We start from the raw sequence: 25,922 nt of genomic DNA on the forward strand, positions 1-25,922 counted from the left end.
CGCTTTGGGACGTTAAACCCCCATAAACCATAAACCAAACCATAACCTCAACATTCAGGTTTAAACATTGTGTCGTGTTGTTGTAATACGAAACTTTCCGTTTCGCTTCGCGATAAACTACCATAGGCTTATCAGGCATGCAGCGAGTGCTCTCCTTAATTTTATCACATGTTGGTTTCATTTGGCGTTCACAGACCGCGGTGGGCAGTGTCACCTTTCACGCTGGCTGCTCGGCTATCTACGTTCCCGCCTCCGCCAAGGGTGGTTTGGGTGTCAGTGCGTCTTAGTGCTGGCACGCTACCGGAGCCAGCGTGCTACAGGGAAGCATACATCGGCCGGGAGCCGCACATATTTTCAACGGAAGCATGATGCGTGTAGCGTGCGCGGCTTTTCAACTGCTCCTTCTGAGCCCGATAGGTAAGCTTGCGTATTATTGGTTTCTGACATCCTGTTGTCTACTGTATGTGATCTTGGGTGGTTTACTGCCACTATTACGGCGCGATGGTTAAAAGGGGTCATCCCATAACTACCATGCATTATTTATGTATGGCATGTTGAAAAACTCTCCCTCCCCCATTTTTCTTAACTGCCTATTTTTAATGTAATCGTGGTTGCGATACCCATAAATATTCGCCTCAAAAATTACCGCCGAGCATCTCTGCACGAGTGTCAGGTGCTGTTAACTTAGAACTTTCACTAGCACACAGTGAACAGAAAAACAGCAGCATCGCAGCGCCCGCGTATTTTAACGATGAACTTTTCTCAACCACAGCACTGCAATAGGGGCGCCAAAATTTTTTGACAGATCACTTGTTACCGTTGCACCGTTTTCTTCTTTTCCTCGCATACCGTCCTTACGTACGGTCGGTGGGAAATAAAAGTACACCAAAGTTCTTTTACTCTTACCCGTACAGCCTCGCCTCTACGGGAAAAGGATTTCACCTGCCCTCATGCGGATTCTTATGAGCCTGCTATTCCTGCTACGTCTGTTTGCGACGGAACTGTTGAATGCAGCGTACCGGCAGGCGCGGACGCCGACGAGGGTCTTCATGACGAAAATCCTGAATTATGCGGTGAGGTTTCCTGAAGCAATTGCTGCGACCTACCGCCCACAAACTTAAAGCGCTCAAAAAGTGTTTGCTCGCAAACAGTGTTTCTCTCTCCCGTTTGCTATGTAAGCACAGGTTGACTTGCGCTTTTTCTTAAGACCTTCTGTCACCCTAAGTGTAGTCGACTGCGTCAAGCAAACAACTAGTAATCTATTCCAGCCCCACAACCATTCTTGGAGAAGCAACCTGTTCTCGGGGTGGCTAACGTGACAAGCACTATTGCGCGCTTTTTGTGGTCGGAGGTTACAAGAGACTTGCCCGGCCAATCGCTCAAACTGGCAGGATACTTTCTCACCGGAAGTTCCCAGTCCTATTCCTTCGACGCCATGTTATCAAAAAGCACGTCCTCATACCACAAGGATTCAATGAAGCCGTGGACCAACTACACAGTATTCTTCAGGCCATTTTACACCGTAGAGGACAAATTGATGCTGCGTACAAGATTGGAAGAGCGGCTTCTATCGTTTTCCAGACACTCGCTTCCGGTGAGTAAGCCAGGACGGTTTTAATCATACAACATTTATCTTTAAATGCGTCTGGATCTGCTATTAAAGCTTAACTTTCACAGTGCCACTCTAGCGATGCAGCACTGCCACGGATCTCTCCGGAGAACACTCGGACTGCAAGAATGGACTAGGCGACGGGTGTACCCACACAAACGCACATTTAATACACACTACGCGGCCACACACACTAGAACCCAAAACTAACAAAACACAAAATACAAAGACTATAAATACACACGACCCGGGCACACTGCTAGTAGCGTCTACTACTAGTGTTCTACTGTTAGCGGTCGGCGTTCGTGCTCACGGTTGGTTCGGTGTGGCTGCGGCGTAGTATGGATCAAGTAGGCGGCGTCGAGGCGGCGTTCGCCGTGCTTGGGCTGGCGTTGCTGGCGGCGTCCAAGCGCCCGAGGAGGTGATGCCGGTGTTGTTGGCGTTGGGGGAACCACCCGGATCGGTAGCAACAGCGCTGGAGACACGCTTGGCCGTAGCAGGTGGTAGCGTCCTCCGTTGACTCCCCGGAACGGGCTCAGGCACGGCAGGAAGTCCACGATGCGGAGCCGTAGAACGCGAGCTCACCGGAGCAGTAGCCGGCGTCGCTCTCTTCCAGCCGATGTGTCCCTGACCTGCCGGAGCCTCCGCTTCTCTGCTGTTCCCCCCAGTGTCTCGCTCTCACTCGTCCTTTTATAACCTCAGTGTTAGTCCACGCAAGCCTTGTCGTCGTCTTCTTCTCTTCTCCACCAATCATCTCTCTCCACCTCACCGAATGCTTCTCCACCAATAATTTCTCTCCACCTCAAATAATGCTTCTTCTTCCTCTTCTTTATTCATCGGTTAATTCGCGTCGTCTGCTGCGGTGTTTGTAAGTTTTCCCCACTAATTTTCACAAAAAGCACGGGGAAAAAAAAGATATCTAAAATTATGAGACATAACACACCAGGCGCAAACAAGCAAAAATTAAGAAACTAAGGCGCCTTCAGAAGGTTCTGGCCTAGTATAAGAAACTTAAATCATGCAGATGCTGAAAAACTGAAGAAAAGAAGATTAATGCAGTGATACAACCGCCACGCTGTTGTGATTTTTTGCAACAATGAATCTTGACATGGCACCAAGAAAATCGAAACAGGCGCGGTGATTAAGGTCCATTTCGGCTCTAGCCAAGCTCAAAGGCGCCTATAAGTGTGTGAAGAACGTGTAAAGGATAAAATTAAGCTACCCATCTAAAATCACGTCAGTATGAAAGTTACTGACTGCGTAACGTAGTGCGGTCTTGCTTACCTGGCTCAAGAGCTACACAGAATAGACGATTCGATGTTGAAAGAGCAACTAATGTAGGCACGAATAAATGCTCGCTGTTGCACAAGTCAGGTAACGTGACATTCAAGAAAGCACAGGTGATCGCCGTTTCTCGAAAAAACGGCGGATCTTCAAGAATTTAACTGCCGTACGAAATGATGATGTATCGCAGTCTACTACATGCAATGGGGAAGACGGCGAGGACGTCAGTGGTCTGCCTTTAGTGCTAAGCAAAACGAAATTGCTTTGCTGAAGGCGCGCACGGTGTCGGTGCACTTTTTGAGCTTAACGTTCTGTAATCTCGCATGTGTGCTTGATAGGGAGCGGACGAGCCAACGTTTAGTGGGCACTTTTGATATTCGATGACGTAGATGGCTTAGTGGGTGACCTTTCATTTCCTTTCGTGCACTGCTGTCGGTTTTGTTTTATATCGATCACATCAGAGCAACGTTTCCTGCTTCCTTTCATACTCAGGACACAATTCGCGCTTCATATTTTGTTTCCTTCTAAAGTTGTTTGCTTTCTCCTGCGAGCTTTGTAGCCTTTTAGCGCAAGGAAATTTGCCCTAAACTTTTGCACAAGGAAATGTCCTTTCAACTAGACCACAAAGTGTCCTGCTTATCAGCTAGTCTGATGAATAAAAACGACCAGCAAAAAAAAAGTGCGCTAGCGATACAGCTCTTTGGCTAAGCGAGAAAACGGCCGACACATTGTTTGCATCTGCATTTGCCTTGATGTTTACAAAATGTCTGAAACAATCTACTTTGCTCAAATAAGTAAGGCAACGTTTGACGCATTGTACTTCGGAAAGACCTTAAGGTTAGGAAGTTACAGAGCATTAAAGATGGAAGCACGTAGCCAATATTTTTATGACCAACCGTTTTCTAAATGTTTCTGTGAATATGTAAAGGATGTGTACAATACCTTTCGGTCGCTTTTCGTTTTCAGTTTATTTTCTCTATTCATTTTCTTGGTTTCTTCATATTTGATAAATCAAGCTTCTACATTAGGATTCCTTCTTGAGCTGTCATCCCTATATGGAGTCGCAAAAACCAATGCGCAATGAATGCATCCGAAAATGAATTGGCTCAAAATGTGAGCCCAGGTTAGGGACTCCGGTGAAAGCTTCAAGACATTGCATCTTAGACAAGCAGGCAAGGTCAAGTCAATGACTACTTGTGAGACGCCGCTAGGCGGCGTATTTTAAAAACAACTGCTTTGGAAGCAGAAGCAATGAACGTCGGGGTAATTATTGTTTGAAAACGTTACTGCTTTAGAAGTGAGAAAAACGAGGCTTCGAATCAATTAATATACTATAAGACTATATCTAATTAGGCGCATGATAGCTTTAGTAGTTTCTGAGCCGCACATTCGGGCGCTACTGTGTTAAACACAGTTAGCAGAAAAAATTGTGCTGTTAATACGTAATGTGGCACTTTCAGTAATGCTTGAAAATAAAGCAACCGCATTGCACTCCTTCGTGTAAAAGCTTATTACAACCACGAAAAACATTTCGAAGGGGCCAACGTAACTGGTTTTAGCATTGTTGAAGGCGCGGTGCAGGGTATGGTGGCTCATGAAACGCGCAGCTGTTTGTAACACTGTTAGTGTTGAATGCAGTTTTACAAGATATTTGCTAAAATTCAACACTTCCGTATTATGCTTTGTTTTGGAAGCCTCCCAGTCAATTTCCACAGCTTGAGCTTTTTATGCGTACCACAATTTTGTTACAAAGGCGTTTCTTAGCTTTCAGTTCAACAACATGCGAGCGCCTTTGTCGCAAGCGAGGAAGCGAACGCCAGTAGCCTAACGGAGCAGCCATTCTCTAAATTAGCGGGATCTCAAGAAAAAGTGCATGCCGAAAAATTAAATGAAACGGCTGCATTCCGAACCAGGACTCATGAAAATATTCCGCTGAATTTGGTTTAGTTTTATAGGGTTTAAAACATCCCAGAGCGAATCAGACTGTGAGGAACGCCGCATTGGAGGGCTCCGGATAATTTAGGCCCCCTTCTACTGCTATTCTTGAGTGTCCACTGAGATTGCACAGCACACGAGCCTCTAGTATTTCGTCTCCATGAAAACGCGACCGCACCGACCAGAAAAAAGCCCTAATCATTCGGATTAGCGGCACAGCCCTAATACCACTGATCCACCGCGCAGGTAGGAGACTATGCAGCCAAACAAAAACTTCGAGAGCGGACCGTACCTAGTTCCACTTACGTCTGAATAATGGAGCTTTCGCTGATGGTTTGTGAACGAAATATTTGAAGCTCATATCACTCGCGGTGTTTGCGAGCCTTGGGTTCTTTTCACCTTTTCGTGTGACGTTGTGGCTGGAAGAGTCCGGAAACAGCGGAGCGTGTGAACCGTTATTTCGTTCTTTGTCGGAGCCGTGAAAGATCGGCGGAACTATAAAACGTTCATGTTAGAAAGAACAAGTTTTGTTGAATCACAGCAGAACATTTTGGGTCCTCACGATTGTAGCTAATATTAAAAGCAGTGAATAGCTTTCAGAACGCCGCTCATATTCGCATTCTTGGATTCACTTTTGTTGTAGACTGCTGCTTTACTGAATTTCTCGCTCTGAAGTCCATCCTCGCCAACTCTTTTATTAACACATATTTCGTAAGTACTCTGTTCAAGCTTAGGACGTAAAAGATAGATTGCGTGCTAACAGACACAGCGAAGGAGCAAGAAAGTCAACTTCGCGATGGCTCGGCTTGCTTCATAAAGGAGACACAGATAAAGCTACTATTGCGAAGAGTGGCAAGCCCTTGAAAGAACGTTTCGATTGATATGGAGCATGTTTTATCGCCCTGTAATACACATGGCAGCAGCTTCTCTAGAGAGTGCAATCTTATTTGGTTTTAAAACAACTCTCTAAGGAAAAGGTCTGGAAGTCATAAGAAATTCATTTCCTATTTCTATTGAACCATGGGAAACCAGGGGTATCACGGGTGATACACAGTATAAAGATGCGAATCATTGTAATTTCTACATGTAAAACTACATATGCTGCTGATACATTTGCATAACGGTCTATTCCAGCACATCCATCAAAGCAAGGTCAATGTGCCGGCTGCGATAGATGCAGAATGCTTGCTGGACGATGAAGCCCTGCAAAAGCTAAGCTTAAGTGCGCAACAGCCTTAAATGTCGGTGGTAGAAATACTACGTTGGGCAGGGATGCCGCAATTTTGAAGTTTTCTTTTTGTGTGCTGCGCATACCACCCTATTTACATGGGTTTTGATCATGCTTAGACATCAGAGAGTTCTGTAATATGCGGCACCAAGGCTCTGGGCCCGCCAAGAAATTGGCCTAGTTGTAATGCGCATGTCCAGAAACCAAGGCATGCCTTGCGTCTTAGGTTTACGTTGTCCCCGAGGTCCACGGGGTGCACCGAAACCGCCCTGCGTTAAAAGCATATTTGCGAAGTACATCGAAGGGGAACCGCTGGCTTAAGGCACGAGTTGTTGCCATAACCATGTTTTTGAGGTTTATGATAAACGAAAGGGCGCGACTGTTTAGTCTTGTTTTAAGATATTTACACTACAAATTGTTAGCCGTTGAAGGTGCTAAATTTTCATACTGTTTTCCATACCCTGCGTTAGGTATGAACCGAGACAAGACCTAAGAGGGGTTTACTACACTGGAGATAAGATAAGTAACCACAAATATCAGACAAAGTAATTTTTGATGTGATTTTTGTTTTTTGTTTACACATCCCCCACTTGCCGTAATGGCTCTGGAGTAAACGGACCCAAGCCTCACGCCGTGCGTAGAGAAAACCTCTATTCTAAATGAGAGAGGTACACGCGTCGGATTCGTGGAGGCACGCTATTTCTTGGGGACCACAATCCCTAGATTTCTTTATTCTAAAACTGTTCTGAATTCACTGATAGTCAGAATAATTTTAGTGTACAGAATTTCTAATGAATCCCCCAGCGTTTCATAGTACTGCTACACAGAGACCATTAGTGAAGAGTTCCTGAAACTTCATTACCTTTATGAAACTTCATTACCTTTACATTAGAGTGTTAATAGGGCGTATTCGGCAAAAGGAAGCGTCAGTGTCAGTTTATTTTTATTACTCAGGAATTATTCAAAACGTTTTTGCATCCTTGAGAACTCAATTTGGAATTTGAAATGTCCAGGCGCAAATTATGCGTCATTAATACGACATTCTCGAAAGTTAATCTTCACTTACTTCTGCCACGACGCACCGCGTTGGCTCAGTCCGAGCCTGCTGCTGCAAGCGATTTAATTTTATAAAGAACTTGCTTGTGTTTCCTGCAATATGCCGTAAACATTGTTCAAAAAGATGGCATTTGCCGTACTACATCATTTAGACATCTGATTTCCTAAGGCCCTAAAAAGCATGCCTCCCTTAGAACTGCCTAGGGTTAATATTATAGGTCGTATGGGCAGGCTAACTTCAACTAAGATTTATTCCAGCTTATATTCCACAACGTGTACCTCATCTTCTAAACAGAACCTGCTTTTTCAGTCTTATCCCTGCAAAAGAACACGGGCATAAGTTGATACTGTCGCGCAGAAAGGTAAGAGCCCTTGCTTGAGTTTTTTCCCAGGGGTAACGTGCGACGTCCAGTATAAAGAAATTGATAAGAGTATGAACCGCCTTCTTCTGACAAGTTTATTACTCGCTTCGCCGGGCAGCACTATTGTCTATAGTTCCAGCGACATGGTTGCACTCATTCCAGATCCGTACCAGATATGGGCCTACGCTGTTGACTGCTTGAGAGCATTCGTCTCTTGGCGGCCCTCGGTGAAGGTGGACATTTTCAATGTAAGTTAAGCGCCCGAAGACAGCACTGCTTTTTTAACGCTTATTTTCTCAATTGAATGCGACCCAGTTTATTTGTTCAGTATAAGCAGGCCCTCAGAAATTATCTGAGGCTTGCGTGCAGTGCCCTGTAATAAAGTAACAACGCAATGACATTGAAAAATCTTTAACAGCTCCGAGAATATTCAGGTGGCCGGACACTGCTGGGCATATTCGCGTAGACTTAAACACTATAATATGAGCCATCAGCGTTGAATGAATTTGAAAAACCTAGTTTCTTACTTTGTGCTAAACACGCGGATTGTTTTCACTAGAGTGGAACCTCTTTTTCTGTGACATCGATGAAACTTCAACTCAAGCTAGATAAGGAGTCAACGTTTTGACTGCGGAAGAATTCGGGCTAACTTTTTTCGGCATATCAGGTTAAGCCTTAGAGGGTGGTGAGACACAGATTTTACTACGCAAATAAACAATATTATTTCTTTCTTGGGCGTACAGACATACCTTCTAGCAAGCTTTAGATGCAGGAGTTCAGCAGAACATAATTTAACGTAATTTTTAATTTAATTTTATTTTAATACGTTACAGACCCGGTGAGGGATGTTACATGATTGGGTGGAAATAGCATAAGGAGAAAATATTTAAGATCGCGTAAGATGACTGGCGACGATTTCGGCGAAGTTTGATGAGAACGGGTTGACTGTGATGCCCTTGGATAGGCTGTTCCAATCTGCAGCAGCCCGGGAAAAAATGAAGCAGCAGAAGTCGGGAAATTTAGAAAACACGACGAGCGCGATAAGATATGCGGGCTGGCGGGGCAAGCTAGAGTAGGCAGCTAAGTGAGCTATAAAAAAATTGATGAGGTAAGCAAAGGCTCGCATTACAGCTACGAACTAAGATTATGAAGAACATAAAGAAAGTATCAATCTCGCTGTTCTGTTTTGAACCGAACCAAGTGCACTGATAAGGTTCCATGTGGCGGGTTCCAAATCGGTGATGCATATTCTAATTTTGATCGGGGAACATATTCGTAAGATAAAAAATTTTACAGGTTGATGGGCTTGACGGAGATGACATCTTAAAATGGAAGCGCTTTATTACAGCCATAAATATAGCAGTTGCGTTTAAACCCCAGGAAAAGTCGTTACATAGGGTGATGTCTATGTATTCATATGATTAAACTAACTGCACAAGGACGTTAGCGATTACGTAAGGGAAATGAAGTAGGCTACAGCAGCGGTGGAGAGACAGGCGCTTACATATATTAGGGTTCAGTCTCATTAACCAATCGGCACACCATTTCTGATAGCGGTTAATGTCGTCTTGAAGTGATGCTTTGTCGATGACGTCAGTAAACTGAGACACACAACACAGTCGTCGGCGAACATTAGTATATTAGAACATATAGCCACACTGCTGCCACTCTGCCAGAGCAACCATGTGGCAGAACCTAATATCTTATTTTGTGGCCGAGCGCCTTCGTCTCGAAGGAGTGCGGCTGTTCGGCGATCTTCTTTCAGAATCGGTTGTGCTGCCCTGCTTGCTATGTTTGCCAGTGAAATTTGATGGATGTTCTAGGAAACCTCTTATGTACACTGATTATGACGATATCTTTGACGCTGGTCTCCGACGCGCGGGCGCCGCACCCGTCCACACAGAAAGTCGTCACCTGCGAGGCCTGCAACACGGGTTTGAGCAACTGACAACGTTGGTGCGGGCCATTTCCTCCACCCCGGGCAGCCATGCATGTCAGTGCTCCGCCAATGCCTCGCTGATCGTCCTGGAACCTCGGTCGCCGCCATCCTTCCACGACTACAGGCTAGGATGTAGAACGTTGCCTGGCCAGTTTTGACCGTTTTGATGCATTCATCCAATGGGACGATTAGCGAAAGCTGATGAGCGTGTATTTCGCCCCGCAAGACTCGGCGAAGACGGGGTTTGAGAACCATGAGGCATCTTCCTTCAACTGAGCATCTATCCGCCGTGAATTGCGGTTTCGTATTCAGCTCGAACGAGCGAAAGTAAAATGCTGAAATCACCCTTCGCTCTGGGTCACAGCAGTCAAACGAGAGCGTGGCCATGCTTACAGAGGACATGACACGAAACTTCAGTCGGGCAAACCCTGCCGTTCCTGAGGCAACGAAGGTATGACACCTGATGCGTGGGGTGAAAGACCAGCTGCGTTAGAGTGCTCTCCATGTCTCCAGATGGCCGCTATCTACGGCAGCACCTTCCCTTTGTGAGACCCTGGAGGCACTTGACAAGACATTGTGTAGCCCAGGATTAGTCGGGTGTCAATGCTCGTTGCTCGTTAGCTGTCCGAATGCCGACAGCCTGGCCGCCATCTTTATTCGCTCGGCGACAATCATTCAACTGGTCAAGCACATCCCGCAAGAGTGATTGGGGCGCCGGCAGGAAGGGGAAAGACTCAAGCCGCCGGGGTCTCCAGGCAAGACGGGAAATGCCGCAGGCCTTGGTATTCATAAGAAGGAGAGGGAGAAGCTCCAGCGTGGAAAGAAGGATCGCCCGAATGGAAGGGTAAAAACGAAGAAAGATAGTTAGTGGAGTGACAAGCAAGGCCCGAGACTACACCGCTGGGTATCGGTCCTCTGGCGTCCCAAGTGCCCAAGCCATCGGAGAGAAGTTCAGCCGCAGCGAACGAACAGGGTCAAATCCGCAGTGCCTGTCTCCCTCCTGACGAAGACTCCGGCGCCGACGCAGCGGCATATAAGAGTGGGTACCCCAGCCTCCACATTCTGTACTCTATAAAATGTAATTTTAATCATACCTGTTTTGTTCCAACTGAGTCTAACGTATCTCCTTGCCTCTAAGTCCCGTGTTGATATGCGTAATACGTGGGGCCGTTACAGCTGTTTACTGGCCTTATTCGCAACCCGCCGACAACCGTTGCCGCCTTTCCCAAGGAAGCCACGAGTATGGAACTTGCGTTGCAGGAACGGAGTGCACAGCACGGCCGTCAGTCAAATGTAGCGGCCACTCAATGTTGCGCGCCCGTGCCCGCCTCTGGCAGGAGGCCCTACTGGAGATTGTGCGGAGCGTTATTCTCGAAGAACTATGAAACTTCCGTTTAGATTCTCCATCGGCAAGCACTGCTTCTACAAGGGACGTCGTCCGTGATGAAATTTGGCGCGGTTCAGCCACCACCAGCGCCACTACCAAAGCCGTACGTAATGTTTTCTAGATATTCCATACGCCGACCTTCCCCAGCGCCGCAAGCGCTCCGCCCTGTTACCGGACCACCCCACCGTTACCTGGGTCCGTCGACGGGCAGCAGCAGGACCTGCGCCCTGCTACCAGGAAAACGCACGTGCGGCGCACGCCCATCAATTGGCCGTTCTGTAACCACTGCGGGAACCCCGGGCATATACGAAATTTCCCGTAACGGAGGATGGGTCTGAGAGTATTCGAACGCGACGCGCCTCGACCACTCTATAGTGAAAGACCGCAGGACCTTGAGGAATACCTGAACGCTCACGTGCTGCCCCCGACATCGCAGCACCGCCAAAGTCGATAGCCATCTCCACGGTGCGTTGCTTCGCCCAGTCAACTGTCATCCATCTTTTAGTGAGTGCATGGGCACGTTCCCTCACCAGGAAAAGTGAAGACGGCGTCCTCCGGGGTTAAGGCCAGCCTTACATCAGAGTCAACAGGCTCCACCCGAACATTTGACGCGACGGCCTAAGCGGTGACGGCCCGAGAGGCGACGGCCCAATGCGACGAACTCACCAACGTGCGGGCAAACGACTCGTTTCCGCTGAAATTTTATTAAAAGGGCAAAGCCACACTGCTGATACTCTGCCGGCGCCACCATATGGCTGAATGAGCACAGCTGTTCGGTGATCCACGCCAAGTAAGCGGCTGTGCTGCTCTGTTTCTTGAAACGTTGGTTGCTGGCAATATTTTGGTTGGTATGTTATTAATATAAATTCAGAGTAAAGCTGACCGAGAACAGATTCATTGAGGGACGCCTGATATTACTGGAATAGAATTGGAACTGCGGTTGTTTACATTGACACACTGTTCATCAATAATTATTTTGTTCATTTTAAGACATCGGAGGGCAGGTTTAAGTACCAAAGCTTCAACAGTAGGCAATTATGTGAAACCTTGTCGAACGCTTTCACGCGATGTAGAAAAATGGTGCCGCAATGTGGGTTAGAGCCAAGATTAGCACGCACATCGTGAACATGGATGTGAAGCTGCGTTTCACATGAGTAACCTTTTAGAAAGCCATGTTGCGTAGGAGGAAAACTGTTGAGGCTGCAAGAAACTCAAGACATTTGTTTAGATAACGTGTTCAATGATTTGGCAGGGCACGCTAATAAGTAAAATGTGGCGTTAATTAAGTGGTGATACTTCTTTACTCGGTTTAAAGACTGGAACGGCCTTACCGCTATCGCAGTCGTCTGGTAGTTGTCCTTATCAAAGTGATCGTGAAAAAAGCAAACTTTAAAATTCCGCAAAAATATCCCAGGAATTCTTCAGAAGTTTCGAGTTATTATTGTCAATGCCGCATGAAAGCGAAGTTCCATGGCTTCAGTTAGAGACGAAATCCCGGACGACGAGAATGCGCTTGGTGGCAGAACACAATCTAGCTTAAAAGGTGGTGTAGGTGGTGGTGGAAGTGTTTTTGTTTCGTAAAGACAGACGAGAAGGCGATATCAAACATTGTTGAATACTCTACCTCAGATATACCTGCCCCAGGTTCGTCCCTGAGGGTTATCTTAGCGAGCATTTTCTGCTGGGATGATTGGTGAGCATATTGGGTATGTACGAGTGGAAAAAGTTATACTTCGCGTTATGAATAGCAGCGAGATATTATTTTTCTGTCATGGTATTTTGCTCGTGCGCTACGCGTCCTCTAAAATATAGTTCATCTGTAAAAACGTTTCTTTTTGTTTTCCATGCGCTTCATTGTTTTAACAAACCAAGACATCTGCGAATTACTGCGAAAAATGAATTCGGGAATTAAGCCGTGGGTTACAATTTGTTTATTTTTAAATTATAACCAATTATCGTAAATACCTTGGGAATGAAGCCTTGACGTAATAATTTGAAAAAAACGTATTTATTTCGTTATTTATCCTGTCATAGTACGCATTGTCCTAAAGACTTATAGTTTTATTGTGCTTTGGAGGCCGGATCGGCGTGAGGACATTATTACGGTGGTTTACTTAAAAGTCAAAAGAGCTACAACTGGGACTAGTTGGAAATGCATTCTTGAGGGTATTGGTGAGAGCTACCAAAATACGGAAAGGGACGAACACACAAGACAAGTGGTGTCTCATTTCATGCAGGAATGTAATCGGCTGTACGCTGTTTGGGTAATTTGTCTATAAGGTTTCTAAAGCATCTGCACAATTTTGTGTAATGCGAACAGGTTCCAGAAGAACTTAACTGATGCTGAGATCTTGGAAAAATCTAATTCCTTTGATTCGTCATTGTTAGTTGTGGGCGTTGCCTGATTATGCTAATTAATGTTCGGAAAACTAAAATAGTTTAAGAGGAATATTTGTCAGTTAGGATGCTTTGCGATCATTTGACTTAGTAACAATTAGGCTGCTAGAAAAAATCATGACATTTATGTGTTGGCCTCTAACCAACACCGAGTAAAAGCGTTCGGTTTAGCTTGGCATTTCAGCCACAACATGTCGAGGTAAGTGGAATCATGTAACAGGGTCATTACACACCAAATGTCCCAGACGTTGCGCTCTACCATCTCCAATTTGTTCAAAAAATTGATGAAAACTAAGCCTAACGTGCGTAATCGAACCTTTAAATATTTTTGCCGAAAACGTTTATTCGTGAGATGAGGGCGGTTTCAATATTTAGGAAAGGCGAGAAAGCAGGCGCTGCTCAATAATTAATAATAAAAACAGTTTTAGAAACCACTGCACAGTTTTTTTCATTGACATTTGCACAGAATATGACTTTCTTTATAATTCAGGGTGTGGAGCTTTACACGGCATAAATATTTTAAAAATCAAAGAAAAGTAAGAAAATTTAACATATTCATCGTTTTTTGTTTTAAATATCAACTTGCTCTAGGAAACACGGAAATACTCGTCTTGTTTTTATATATGTCTAGTAGCTGTAAGAAGTGTTACAGATGAGGACACTGCGTACATCGAAGTAACAAAAATACTAAAATTCATAATAATAATTATTGGTTTTTGGGGAAAGGAAATGGCGCAGTATCTGTCTCATATATCGTTGGACACCTGAACCGCGCCGTAAGGGAAGGGATAAAGGAGGGAGTGAAAGAAGAAAGGAAGAAGGAGGTGCCGTAGTGGAGGGCTCCGGAATAATTTCGACCACCTGGGGATCTGTAACGTGCACTGACATCGCACAGCACACGGGCGCCTTAGCGTTTTTCCTCCATAAAGACGCAGCCGCCGCGGTCGGGTTCGAACCCGGGAACTCCGGATCAGTAGTCGAGCGCCCTAACCACTGAGCCACCGCGGCGGGTAAATTGCAAAATTGCGTTTTGAGCCAAAACCAGTCGTTAATTTCACCCTGAGGTGGACCAAGTAAAGACACAAACAATAGCGGGTTACGTCGAACGGGTTATTGCCTTTCACTTCTGGAATTTTTATCCAGGCAATGTTTGTTTAAAAGGAGAAAAGAATTTTTAAATTTCAGCTCTCACGCCTCAAGTTGCGTCGTCTCTTAACGTCTCTTCATCGCAGAGCACGACACTGCCGAGACTGTGGACAGACGAAATGTAGAGTTCTTGTTCTCAAGTGAGGTTTGCACTGCAGGCAAGCGTGGGAACTTTCAGTAATTGAACAGGTATTCGTGGGAAAACATTTCCCTAACGCTGCCGTGGCGGCACATGCCGAAGTGAGCTTGTTGTTCGATGCGATTGTATCGCAGTCAGCATTCTTGTCAGCGCCATTACATACGTAAGCACCAGCATAAGAGCTTGTGAGACGCCGATCTGGAGATGACCAGAATGCTCCGGTGTTGAAACAATCCGCGACGCAGCAGCGCCACGTGGTACCTGACCCTTGTGGCCGTCAGAGGCTCATGCCCGGTTGCTTCCGATCTGATGTTTTGGCTTCATTTGATTATTCTGTGAAATATCTGCATTAATACTCCAGCGACGACTGTAGACGAGCCTCTACGCTGGAGAAGCACCTTCATGCGAGCGACGCAGCTACGCCCGGGTGGGCCGCGTTCACCGCCAGCGCGTCTCGCGTTACTCGCCGCGGCGGTTTGCACTTCGCACCTTCCCGTGCACTCCGAGGCGCGCGCGCTCTCCGCGATTTTATTCTGATGTACATAAAGCACTTCTGTTAAGCATTTCATGCCAGCTTGTGATCCCTTCACGTGGTCCATGTGAGGCAGCACGCTGAATACTCTTGTTTTTCGTCTCTTGGCTGCCCCGCAACAAAGCGGCTCTTTTCGAACTTCGAAAGCAACAATGATCTCGTTTATTGTAATACCATCCGCCGATTCTCACGCTGTATCTACGTTAGATCTAGAACTGAAAATGCACGAGAGCGAACCACAGCAAATGAAGTTATCCGGCCATAAGTGTCGTGCCATGCCAGGTGCCGTGTTCTGCGGTGAAGAGGCGTTAAGAGACGACGCAACTTTGGGAGTGAGAGCTTAACTTCAAAAGTTCTTTTCTCGATTTAAACAAAAAATACCTAAATAAATATTTAAGTAATCATAGGCAACCAACCGTTCCACGTAACGCAATATTCTTTGTACTTTTACTTGGACTACCTCACGGGGAAATAAACGAGTGTTTTTCGCTCAAAACGCACTTTTTGCAAATTTAGTACTTTTTTTTTACTTCGATGCACGCCGCTTCCTCACCTGAAAATTTGTTATAGCTACTCGGCATATAGAGAAACAAAACTGTTTTTTCCCAATCTTCGAGAGAAAGTTGATATTTAAAACAAAAAACGGACAAATTTGCTACATTTTCGTGCGTTTTCTTCATTTTTAAAATATTTGTGACCAATAAAGCTGCACGCTCTGAATTGTATCGAACGCCAGAATTTGCGCAAATGTCAATGAAGAAATTGTGAAGTGTTTTCTAAAAATTTGAATTTTTTTTGTAACTATTGAGCAATGCCCGGTTTCTCACCTTTTCTAAATATTCAATCTGCCCTCACCTCAAGAATATTTTTTTTTTCGGAAAAATTATTTCAGGCTTTGATTACGCACATTAGGCTAAGTTTTCATCAATTTTTTTAACAAACTGAAAAAGGTCGAGTGCAACGTCTGCGTTGTTTGGCGTGGAATTAAGCATGATAAATCTCGGCTCACCTCATTATGTACACCGCCTCCTCTTGCGTCTTTGCCGCCTTTACGGGAAAGCTCAAAGCTTGGCAGATCAGCCGGTACATCGTTATCGATGATGTCTCTTTTCTGCGAAATTTCGCTTAATGCCCGCTGTCTACTGCTTGATGACAACACAAGATTAGAAACAAGTTAGTGCTTCGGAAGAAAAGTACTAATTTAATTGTATATTGCGGAGAACGAGATATCAATAAAGGAGCATTCTTGGTGCGGAATAGTGGTTGCTATACTGATTGTGGAGAGGTGCTGGCTGTCTGTTTTACTCTTTCCGAGGTTTCACTGAACACGTAGTGGCGGTGGCCACTATGCAATGTCTTCTAAGTCAAAGTAAATTTAGAATTTGCATTAGCAACCACGACTAGGTTCCTAACTTTGACGGAAAAGTCTTCTTCACACTGAATTCATTTTTCTTAATTTTACGACCGTTCGAAAGTGCAGTGTCCTTGGCTTTATATAAATTAAACCTGTGATTACTTGGACGATTGTTTTAGATACATAGCGTCCAATACGCTGGGCGTGTTCTATGTTCACAGGGTCAATTTCAATGTTCATACATGTCATACGTGGTAGTTAGCCGGTGGACCGTGAAACAAAGTGCAATAAAGCGCTGGAAAAGGCCAACACCGAACTGCCTGTGCAGAGTGGTTTGTAATTAATTATTAGTACCACACACTGCAGTTTATTGTTTTTATGACCAATTTTACGATTAGTTCGGCCGCAGACTTCTTTCAAGAAAAAAAATTCGGAAACCGAAAACTTCATATCAGCACCGCTTTAAGGAATCGATCACAACATTAATTCATTAAGATTACCTGCACCGGATTCCTACCGACGTCATGATTGAAGTGGACCCATTGTGAAAAGTTTGGAGCCAAGGGTGTTTGCTTCCAAGCCACACATTGTGGTATGTAATGCATTCCCATTGCTGAAAAGGTAAGAATATTTGTAAACCTGCCCCCTCCGATTAGTACGACTCCCAAAAATTCATCAGAAGCACCATAACACGCCTTAGGAACAAACCCCCTTGACTCTCATCTTCGAACAAAGGTTCTACCTAAGCATAATAGCACGAATTTAGGCGCCTCTTTTCCGCTGCTAACGAATTATACTCTGCGCACTGCTCATAAGAGCAATGTCAGGTTTGACCAAGATGAAACTTATATTTGCTTTCTTGTTTCTTGTTTTTTTCAGGTGACCGTGTACACAGATGACGTAAGGACCTCAACCTGGAGCATGCACTGTGCTATAAGGTTGCTGAACTGATGTTCGCACTGGTTCGCTACCTACAATGAAAAGAAGTTAATACAGACAAGCCCGCTTTGGATCGTAAATGGATAGATAAAGACAGGAGGGGAAAGGCTGGGATGTTGACCAGAAAGTCTTCCGGTTGGCTACCCTGCAGTGGGGAAGAAAATGAGAAGATTAAAAATGGAAGAGAGAACGAAGGGAAACACAGTCGCAATCTGTCAGTCAAGGCAGTCGTTCGTAAAAGAACAAAACGGTGCCTTGTAATCCTTGATGGCAGTCGACTTTTGTAGCAACGGACCGAGGATTTTGTCCTTTGTCAAAGTGCAAGGATCAAGGTGGTCTAGAGCACAACGCAGCTTACGTCTTTCGTTCACAAAGACAGGACACTCACATAGGAGATGACTGATCGTCTCTTCGCAGCCACAGCTGTCACAAGAAGGGCTGTCGGCCATCCCGATCCGGAAAACATATTGATTTTTGAAGGCAGCGCTGAGTCATAGACCGCACAGCAAAGTTGCTTCGCGACGTGCTATGTCACGTGGAAGAAGTAGGCGCCGTCTGGAGTCCAATGCCCTGAAGCGACGGTTGGAGAACTGTCCCTTGTTCCACGCTGAAAGTGTGGGCTCCAGCGCCAAATAACGAAGCCCGCACGCTGTATCAGCTTTTGTTACAGGGATATTGACAGGGATTGCGCCGTTGTGAGCAGAATGGGCACCCTCGTCTGCCTGCTCATTAGCTTTAATACCGCACTGTCCTGGAAGCCACTGGGAAAATTTTAATTTTTTAATGGATGATAGATTAGATGTGAAATCATATTACGTGATAGATGATCAAAGAGTGTGTGTTCTAGCACGAGCATGAGAAGAAGGATGTTACCCGGAGGCTACTGGGATATGAAAAAAAATGATGAGTATGCTAGGGTGCGGCGGCAGGCAGATAGTCCACGGCCTTTGAGACCACACCTTTCCTGTTTACCGCGGAAGTATTTCGAGCCTCGCTCGGGGGCATGATGCGATAAGTTATGTTCCTATTGGTTTTGAAGTTAGAATGTTTTCGGGTAACATCGAATAAATATTGTGCTTGAACTTTGCTGCGGTGTCCGGCCGATGTTCGGCTCGAGTTGCGAAGAGTGCAAGGCGAAATTATTTGATCTTTGAAATCTAGCGTTCATATTGGTCCAAAACACATAGTTTAGAGGGCTCACGCCATTTCTGGCTGCAAACTGAACTGCTCGGGGGAAATTAAAAGACTATCTAGCTGCAAACTGAACTGCTCGGGGCAAACTAACAGAAAACAAACTTTGAACGACGTTGGCACAGGAATTTGCTGGTGGCAAAACGTTCTGGCGTCCACAAATGGGCGAAACAGAAGTACCTGTGTTTCAGTTATGAAATCGTTAATAAGGCAATAAGAATTTCAAGGCCACTATCCGCCAACGCCTTATTGCGGTTTGTGTTGAGTTCGTGAAGCAGGCAATTAGGCACTGAAGAATTTTTTTTGCGTCTACGTTGCAGAGGTGAGGCGTGCGCACCGTCGTGAGGAACACCCATGTGACAAATGTTTTAACAGGTGCATTGATCGTTTGTCGCAACAAAAACAGGCAACCAGCGAAAAGTTGCTATGTTCAGATGACGCGCTTCGGAACTGAATAACGAAGAAAATCACAAAAGAGAGCGTTCAATTCCCTGAAATGAAGAAGTTGCTCACTGAAACCGAAAGTCCAGGCACGGTTTGAAGTGGAAAAACATGAAAAATACGGAAGTCATTGACTTACCAAAGCTGACCATACGCATAGACGAAAAGAGATGGGCGCTATTTCTAAGAGAAACGGCGTTGTCTGAGGCAGAGGCCAAAAGTGGCGATAATTTTCATAAATTCACTATTATCATTCACATAATTATGAACAAAGCACAGCAAAGTGTTTAGTCACCACAGGGAAAACATAAGTGCCATTGCGTGGACACAGCTTGCTCGCCTGAAAGAAAACATGTTATTGAAGGCATGTAAACATCAGCACGCTCAAAAATTTCAAAAGAACTTCGATTCGGCAAAAAAGAACTTCTTCAAATTGCAAACCGCGTCACAATTAAGCAGCTTTGTCGTCTGTGTTCTAACGCAAGCATGAATGTGTTAAGCATTCACATTTCACCCGTGCTGTGTTCCTGATTGCAGCTGCTGGAAGTTCCTTTTAGTGGAATCCATTTTGCATCGATTACTTTTTCCATCGAAAGCCAATGGGTTTTCTTGAACAGGTGCCATCGATGCTTCCATATTAACAGATGGGGCTCCAAAATTCACGATTTCGCCCCTTCTGAACTGCTTGAACAGCCCACGATAGCCAATTCGACCTGGTGAAAAAGCGTGCTGTCTAGCGTTGCGTGTTTTCGGAGGATTAACTGCAACATCTGGTGATGCTTCATTGAGCAAAGTCTGTGGCAAACTAACGCAGGAAAATGATTACATCAGCAGATATCCCACATCAACACGATGACCAGTATTTGTAAAATGTGCCAAACATTCTATGCGGTGATCACTTTCTTTTTGAAAAAATGGTATTAAGAAAAGATTGAACCGTATGCTGTCTTTTTCAGGGCGCAGGCAACTTGCGTTTCCATACCACTCAGCTTATCGAAGCGAAACCCGAGATGACTTCGATGCACAGCGTCCTCATAAGCAATTTGCAGCCTTGGACATACTACGTGGTAAACATCGGAGGTTGTTCCAAAAGATTCTGCAGTGATGCTGGGAACACAACGTTCATCACACCACCTGCAAGTAAGCACGTCCAGCTGACAGTTTCGCATCTTCTAAGAACGAGCACAGCTCTTATTTGTGATGGAAATGCTGAGAATCAATTCCCTTCCGCGCTTTTGAGATTCCTTAAAGCCGAATTCATCTCTCCTCGAAGGCCCTACTAGGCTGTATTGCATTAGGGCAAGTCCAACAAGAAAAAATATGGGCATGTGAGGTTGTTGTGTCCAGGGGCGGAAAAGAACCTCAATGTCAGTGTGTAGTGGATCTTTACAGACGCAAATTATTATGTTTAGCGATGAAGCATACACATCGACATTGTATTCTCCTTGTTGAAGTCTAAAAACGCATGCGCAGTGAGGACATAGTTGTTAGCACACTCAGTTTCATTATCAGCACTTCCTGATTCCTTGCCCGCTGTCTCCTTTACCGACTGAAACATTTCATTTTTGGCAGCTGTCGCGGCTCCCTTAATCACTAGCGCCGAAGCCACAGGATCAACTTCACTGAAACTGGCATGGGAGTTTCCACAACATGACGGACGCCTTTTCGACGGCTTTCGAGTGGAGTACTGTCCCAGCAAAGGGGTGTCGTGTTTTGTTACTTACACGAAGTATGACAACCTAGCGTTGGACACCCTTACACCCGAGACTACTATTGAAATTAGAGTGGCAGCACAATACAAGGATGCGGACGCTATGCCAGTGTTGGGATTCGAAGCGACAGCATCCGTTACTACGTGGAGTAACCGTGAGTTCATTTTTGTGTTCCTCAGAATACTGCCACTTTAATGGGCGGCAGTGCCTCAAGCAGGCAACAATCACTTCTCCGCTCCGGCTGTCTCTTTCTTCCATAAAGATTCTATAAGTGAGCGTATTACAACAATCTTATAAAGTGACTGGAGGGGTGAGCTCCCTCTTACGTATTAGACGCGCAGTATTGAAGATAATCTAGTCACTGCACTCATACGCCTTTGAAAGCTGAAGTGTTTGTACTTTTGAAATCAGCGGTGGCTTTGCTGCGTTGGCGTTGTTTTGTAAGCAATTCAAACGCTGTTCTTATTGCTTCACATTTCAGTGTTTCAAGCACGAAAGCCTTCTCTTCGAAGCATCTTTTTAAAGTACAGGATCACTGTGAATACATTACAGAAGTTATTGGGAAAGAAACAGAAAAGGAAGAAACTACTTTTACTTGTATAGCTGCCCCCTGTTAGGGTAGTAAACAACGTAGTCTCCAGCATGGATCGTTCTGCCAGCAGAAGCGACATTCCAGTTTGCTTGTACGAATGAAGAAGTTACTTTCATTTCACCTCACGATATAAGAATGTGGGTTGCAGGCTGAAGGGTGGGAGCGCGCTTCAGCAGCGCCTTCCCTAAGCATGCGCGGTGTAAAATCGTATATACTTAAACCTTGGCACCAAGTGTGTCAAAGATAGAGCTTTGGTTTTTTCGGAGGCAAGAGGAGTTCATTGCTCAGTAAAGTATAAACGCCTGAGGTAATGGTTGAAGAAGGACGCAGATAAACCTATTGCTTGAAAAAATTACTCCACTTTGGAATGGAAGCCATAGAGGGAAATATTTTCAGAAAGTAATAAATATAGTGTAAATTAAATATCAGAACAAAATCGTTACGAGCAAAATTTTCGGCCTGCTCTTGAACTAGATTTTCGTGCATGGTAAGTTTGGCTTGAGTATCATATTTTCATAAAGAATTACTATTTTAAACAGTGGTAAGAAGTTCCTCTGTCTGAATCCAGAAATAATTGTTAGCCTATGTTTTATCAGTAGAACAAGTAATCACCATTTACTGGCACAAAAGTTACGGAACGATGAGTTAATAGCCGAAATTGAAGAGCATTTTAAAGGAGAAATATGAACGGACTAGAAACAATGAAATTAACTCGAACAATGCAGAATTAAAGGCGGTATTCGGGCTCCTGTTTTCTGCGCAACTTTCACGTTTGAAACTGTGGCATGAACGTCGCCTCCGCCATGAACAACTTTCTCTGAGAATTAGGGCCGGTACTTTGTTATTAATTTTTTATTCGACTTTTTTATGTCCAAGAAATATTTATTTTCAGTCCTTTCAAATCTGAGTGTTCCAAGTTACTGATACGCTGCAAAGATACAAAGCAAGGAACACAAAAATTGGTTCTGATAATATCTTCTCACATCGAACGCAGTTCCGGTCGTGGACACTGAATTTGAGACAGACGTTCCTGACGGCGTTGGAACCTGCTTGGTGTCTTGGAGATGCATTAATAGCAGCATCGATTACTTCCAGGTAAGATTAAGTGAGAAGAGAAGAGGCAGCAAAATAAACTATCATATACATGGGGTATTAAATGAAGTGATAAAAAATTAAGTTAAATAGAAGCTTAATCTTACTCCTAATAGAAAGCGTTTAATCCCGAATTTCTTCCTATTTGTAATGACTTCTTTCTTGAGGTTGAAGGCTTCGCATTGAATTTTTGCAATGGAGGAGACGATTTTATCGCTTTTTATGCGTTTCTTTCTGCGCCATTATCGGCTATCACTGGCGGCAAAAGATAAGTGCAAAGGTACTATAAAGACCCATTAAGCTCCACCTATATTCAAAACACCGCTTTGTACTGGTTAAACAACTAGGTTAACTGAAAACAGAGAAAACTAGGAAAAAAAAAGATAGGACAGGCATCGACACCACCTGTCGTTTTCAAAGCCACGCTCTGATAAAGTCAATGTTTTTATTGTGTGCGGATCTATGAGCCTTAGCTACATCAAAACTCACTTCCCATCTGTGATTGAACATTCCTCTATTTTTATTGCCGTTAGCGGTTTGTGCTGGTGGAAGCAAAAATTGTGCCAATTAAAACAAATTTTCTTTGTATTTTACGCGCAGTTTTCTGTCTGAAAGACACTATTGTAGCTTCAAAGAACCAAATAATTGACTGTACTTACAAAACAATGAACTGAAACCGTTCGAAGCTTCTCTTTAACATTTCGCACTAGATTTTTTTTATTGTATTGTACATATGTTTAAAACGCAATCAGTTCAAAATTCGTTGGGTTAACGACAATATGAAGTTTCTGGTATTTATTAGGAATCCTTTCACCGTTCTTAAATTGCACGAGCAACAAAGGGCAGAAAAAAAAGCATCGGCTTGGCTTTCTTTAGCGAAAAGTAATACGTATGTAATATACAGCAGACTAATCATCTTGTATTCTAGACATATTTTAAACTGCTTATTCAGCTAAAAATACGCAGGATATAGGTTCGTCGAACCTCTTGCTCGGTATTCGAAATATGTTCTTAAAATTTGACGACAAAACCTGAACTAAAAGCATGCTTCGAAAACGTTTCAAATACATAAAAAACTGTACACGAATGTTTAGCATGTTTGCGGCGAATTAAAAATGTGCCTTTGTAAATGAAAAATAATTCCCTCACAGTACGCTTCAATGCTAAAAAATAGGCAATCCTTGAAGACATACTTGCAGCACACTTCAAGCTGCTGTAGAACAATTTAGTGCAGAAAATGATGTTTCAGGAAACAATAAAAGCACTTGTTTTTCTGTCGCACTTTCATTTCTCATAATTTCTGGTAGGTAGACAACGACCACCCTACACCCAGGCTTCACTCAGCCTGCTAAATTCGTTAATGGAAGAGTAAGAATTTGGATCCTTCTAAGCATCAAGAAGCCTTCTTTTAAGCGACGGCCTTGTGTTGTAGAATCCCCTTCGCATTAACAGAATGCTGCGTTCAATCTCCACTGCCACCAAGTACCGACTGGTTTTCTAACGGCTACAATATTTTCCACAGCCTTGTGCTCAGCATTTCTGGGGTGAACTGCTCGGTAAAAGTGTCTTGGAACAAACCTTGGGTAGGTGAGTCAGTGGTCCCTGCCGCTGTTGGAAAACTTGAATCCTCTTCGAGCGGTACAGCCTCCTCGTGGCCCTCTTTGAAGCGGATGCCTAATTGCTCTTAATGTGTTTTTAACGTTTCAGAAATATGGTAAGCGAGAAAAAATGACATTTTTGATAAATTCGCAGAAATGTTCTTAGTTTTACTCACAGTGCAGTTTGAAAGCATTGCTTCTGGTGTTTAGGTACGGTGAGCGCAGCTTTTTTTTTTCGTGAGGGTTAATTATTTCTACACTTTTAATGGCGGTGTGGCGTCGCCGGCTATCTTTGTGATCCAGAAGCGTGACTCTCAAGGCTGCTTTTACAAGGGAGTGCATTCCGTTTTGTTCAAGATACTATAAGGTGTACCTCAGCGGCTGTCTATGTGGAACCCTTGAGAGATCTTGGAGTATTAAAGGTGCAGAGTTGCTCCCGTTTCACTTAAATTATTTTGCAACACGTTTTGTGAAGTCCGGTAATAAATACAGAAAAGTGAAGGAACTAAATGGCGGTGGCCAGTAAATGTTGAGATGCCCGGATGAAAGCAGAACCAAAGCCAGGATAGAATAGTGAGACACAGCAAGGCCTGAGACCCAAATTGCATTTCTTTTAAGGCAGCCTAGTAGGTAAAAATGATATTTGTCCTTTTGGATGAAGAATTGTTATCTACCGACAGGTTAATTTCAGATTATTTATTTATTTTTTATTTATGACATACTGCAGACCGTGAGGCGCAAGCAGGAGTGGATTACAGAAGCAGATCACAAATTGAGCAAAAATACCAAAATGCAAACAGAACACGAGCAGCGGGAAATGACATGAAAAGGCAAAAAATAAGCTAACACAAAAGCAGAAAAAAACTAACAATATTAACTTATCAGGTCAAGAGACCGTACACACGAAGATGGTAAGCTGTTCCGATCACTAATGGTTTGCGGAAAGAAAGAGTGCTGAAATAATTTAGTCTTTGCAAAGTGCGGGGTCAGAGAAAGGGGGTGAGAGTGTCGAGTTTGTCTGGTGTTCTGTCGTATAAGATACGGTGAACAATTTATTCTTACGATTAAATAACAAAAGTAAGAAGTTCAACCGAAAAACTTGCGCCGGGACTGAAAGGTTGGTATTAAATTCGGCTGCATTAATGCAGAGACTGAAGCAATTCGATTGTGTTGTAAAAAACATGAATCGCACAGCTTTCCTTTGGATCCGCTCAAGTGCTTTTATGTTAGTGACAGTATGCGGATCCCATACAATGCACGCATATTCCAATTTAGTCCTTATAAAAGTTTTGTATGCCAGTCTCTTAACCTGAAGTGGTGTATCTTTTAGTTTACGGCGCAACAAAGTTTACTTAAGGCAAACGAGCAAGTGTTAGAAATATGAGTGTTCCAGCTTAGGTTGTTTGTTAATGTAACAACGAGATATTTATATTCGTTTACTTGAGTAATTCCTCCGGAACCCAGAAAAAAGAGCATATGAATGGATTAAGTTTTCATGTAACACGTAGTAGGACAGTCTATTCAAACTTAAGTTTCATGCCCCATCGATTACACCATACGTGGGTATTATTAAGAGAAGTGTCAATACTGCCTGATCATCAGCTAACCAGATCTCATAGAAAATAATAGTCATCAGCATACATGCGAATCTGTACAGGTTCATCAACCACATCTAGAATGTCGTTGCAATATATCAAAAACACCAATATATCAAAAATATATCAAAAACAGTTCTTGCGAGGATTTCTCGAATGTGACAAGACAGCCATGTAATGATACCAAAGTGGTGCTTAATCGCACCGCCAACGGAAACAAGCAGCGGGAAAATGACTGATGACAAAGAAACATTGATAGTCAAATTGAGTTCAATTTATTTCTTTATTTACCACAATACTGGACGGTCTCCAGAGTTAAAATTTGCTGCCTACAACTTCACAGGGCACTGGAGCCATTTACAAGGCGGCAGCAGACATTCATTGCAGTGTACGG

General features: G+C 44.1%; 1 protein-coding gene across 1 annotated transcript in view; it reads left to right on the top strand.

Annotated features, from left to right (window-relative positions):
• The first annotated feature begins 292 nt into the window (after positions 1-292).
• LOC144103525 (uncharacterized) overlaps positions 293-25,922 on the top strand; it is a 48,498-nt gene continuing 22,868 nt past the window's right edge. The window contains exons 1-7 of the mRNA XM_077636223.1: positions 293-417; positions 915-1,073; positions 7,637-7,722; positions 17,248-17,268; positions 19,896-20,079; positions 20,512-20,805; positions 22,238-22,338. Coding sequence (XP_077492349.1) covers positions 366-417; positions 915-1,073; positions 7,637-7,722; positions 17,248-17,268; positions 19,896-20,079; positions 20,512-20,805; positions 22,238-22,338 — 897 coding nt within the window. The 5' untranslated portion in view covers positions 293-365. The remainder of the gene's footprint in view (positions 418-914; positions 1,074-7,636; positions 7,723-17,247; positions 17,269-19,895; positions 20,080-20,511; positions 20,806-22,237; positions 22,339-25,922) is intronic.

The sequence above is a fragment of the Amblyomma americanum genome, chromosome 9 (assembly GCF_052857255.1).
Source record: "Amblyomma americanum isolate KBUSLIRL-KWMA chromosome 9, ASM5285725v1, whole genome shotgun sequence".
Lineage (NCBI taxonomy): Eukaryota > Metazoa > Arthropoda > Arachnida > Ixodida > Ixodidae > Amblyomma > Amblyomma americanum.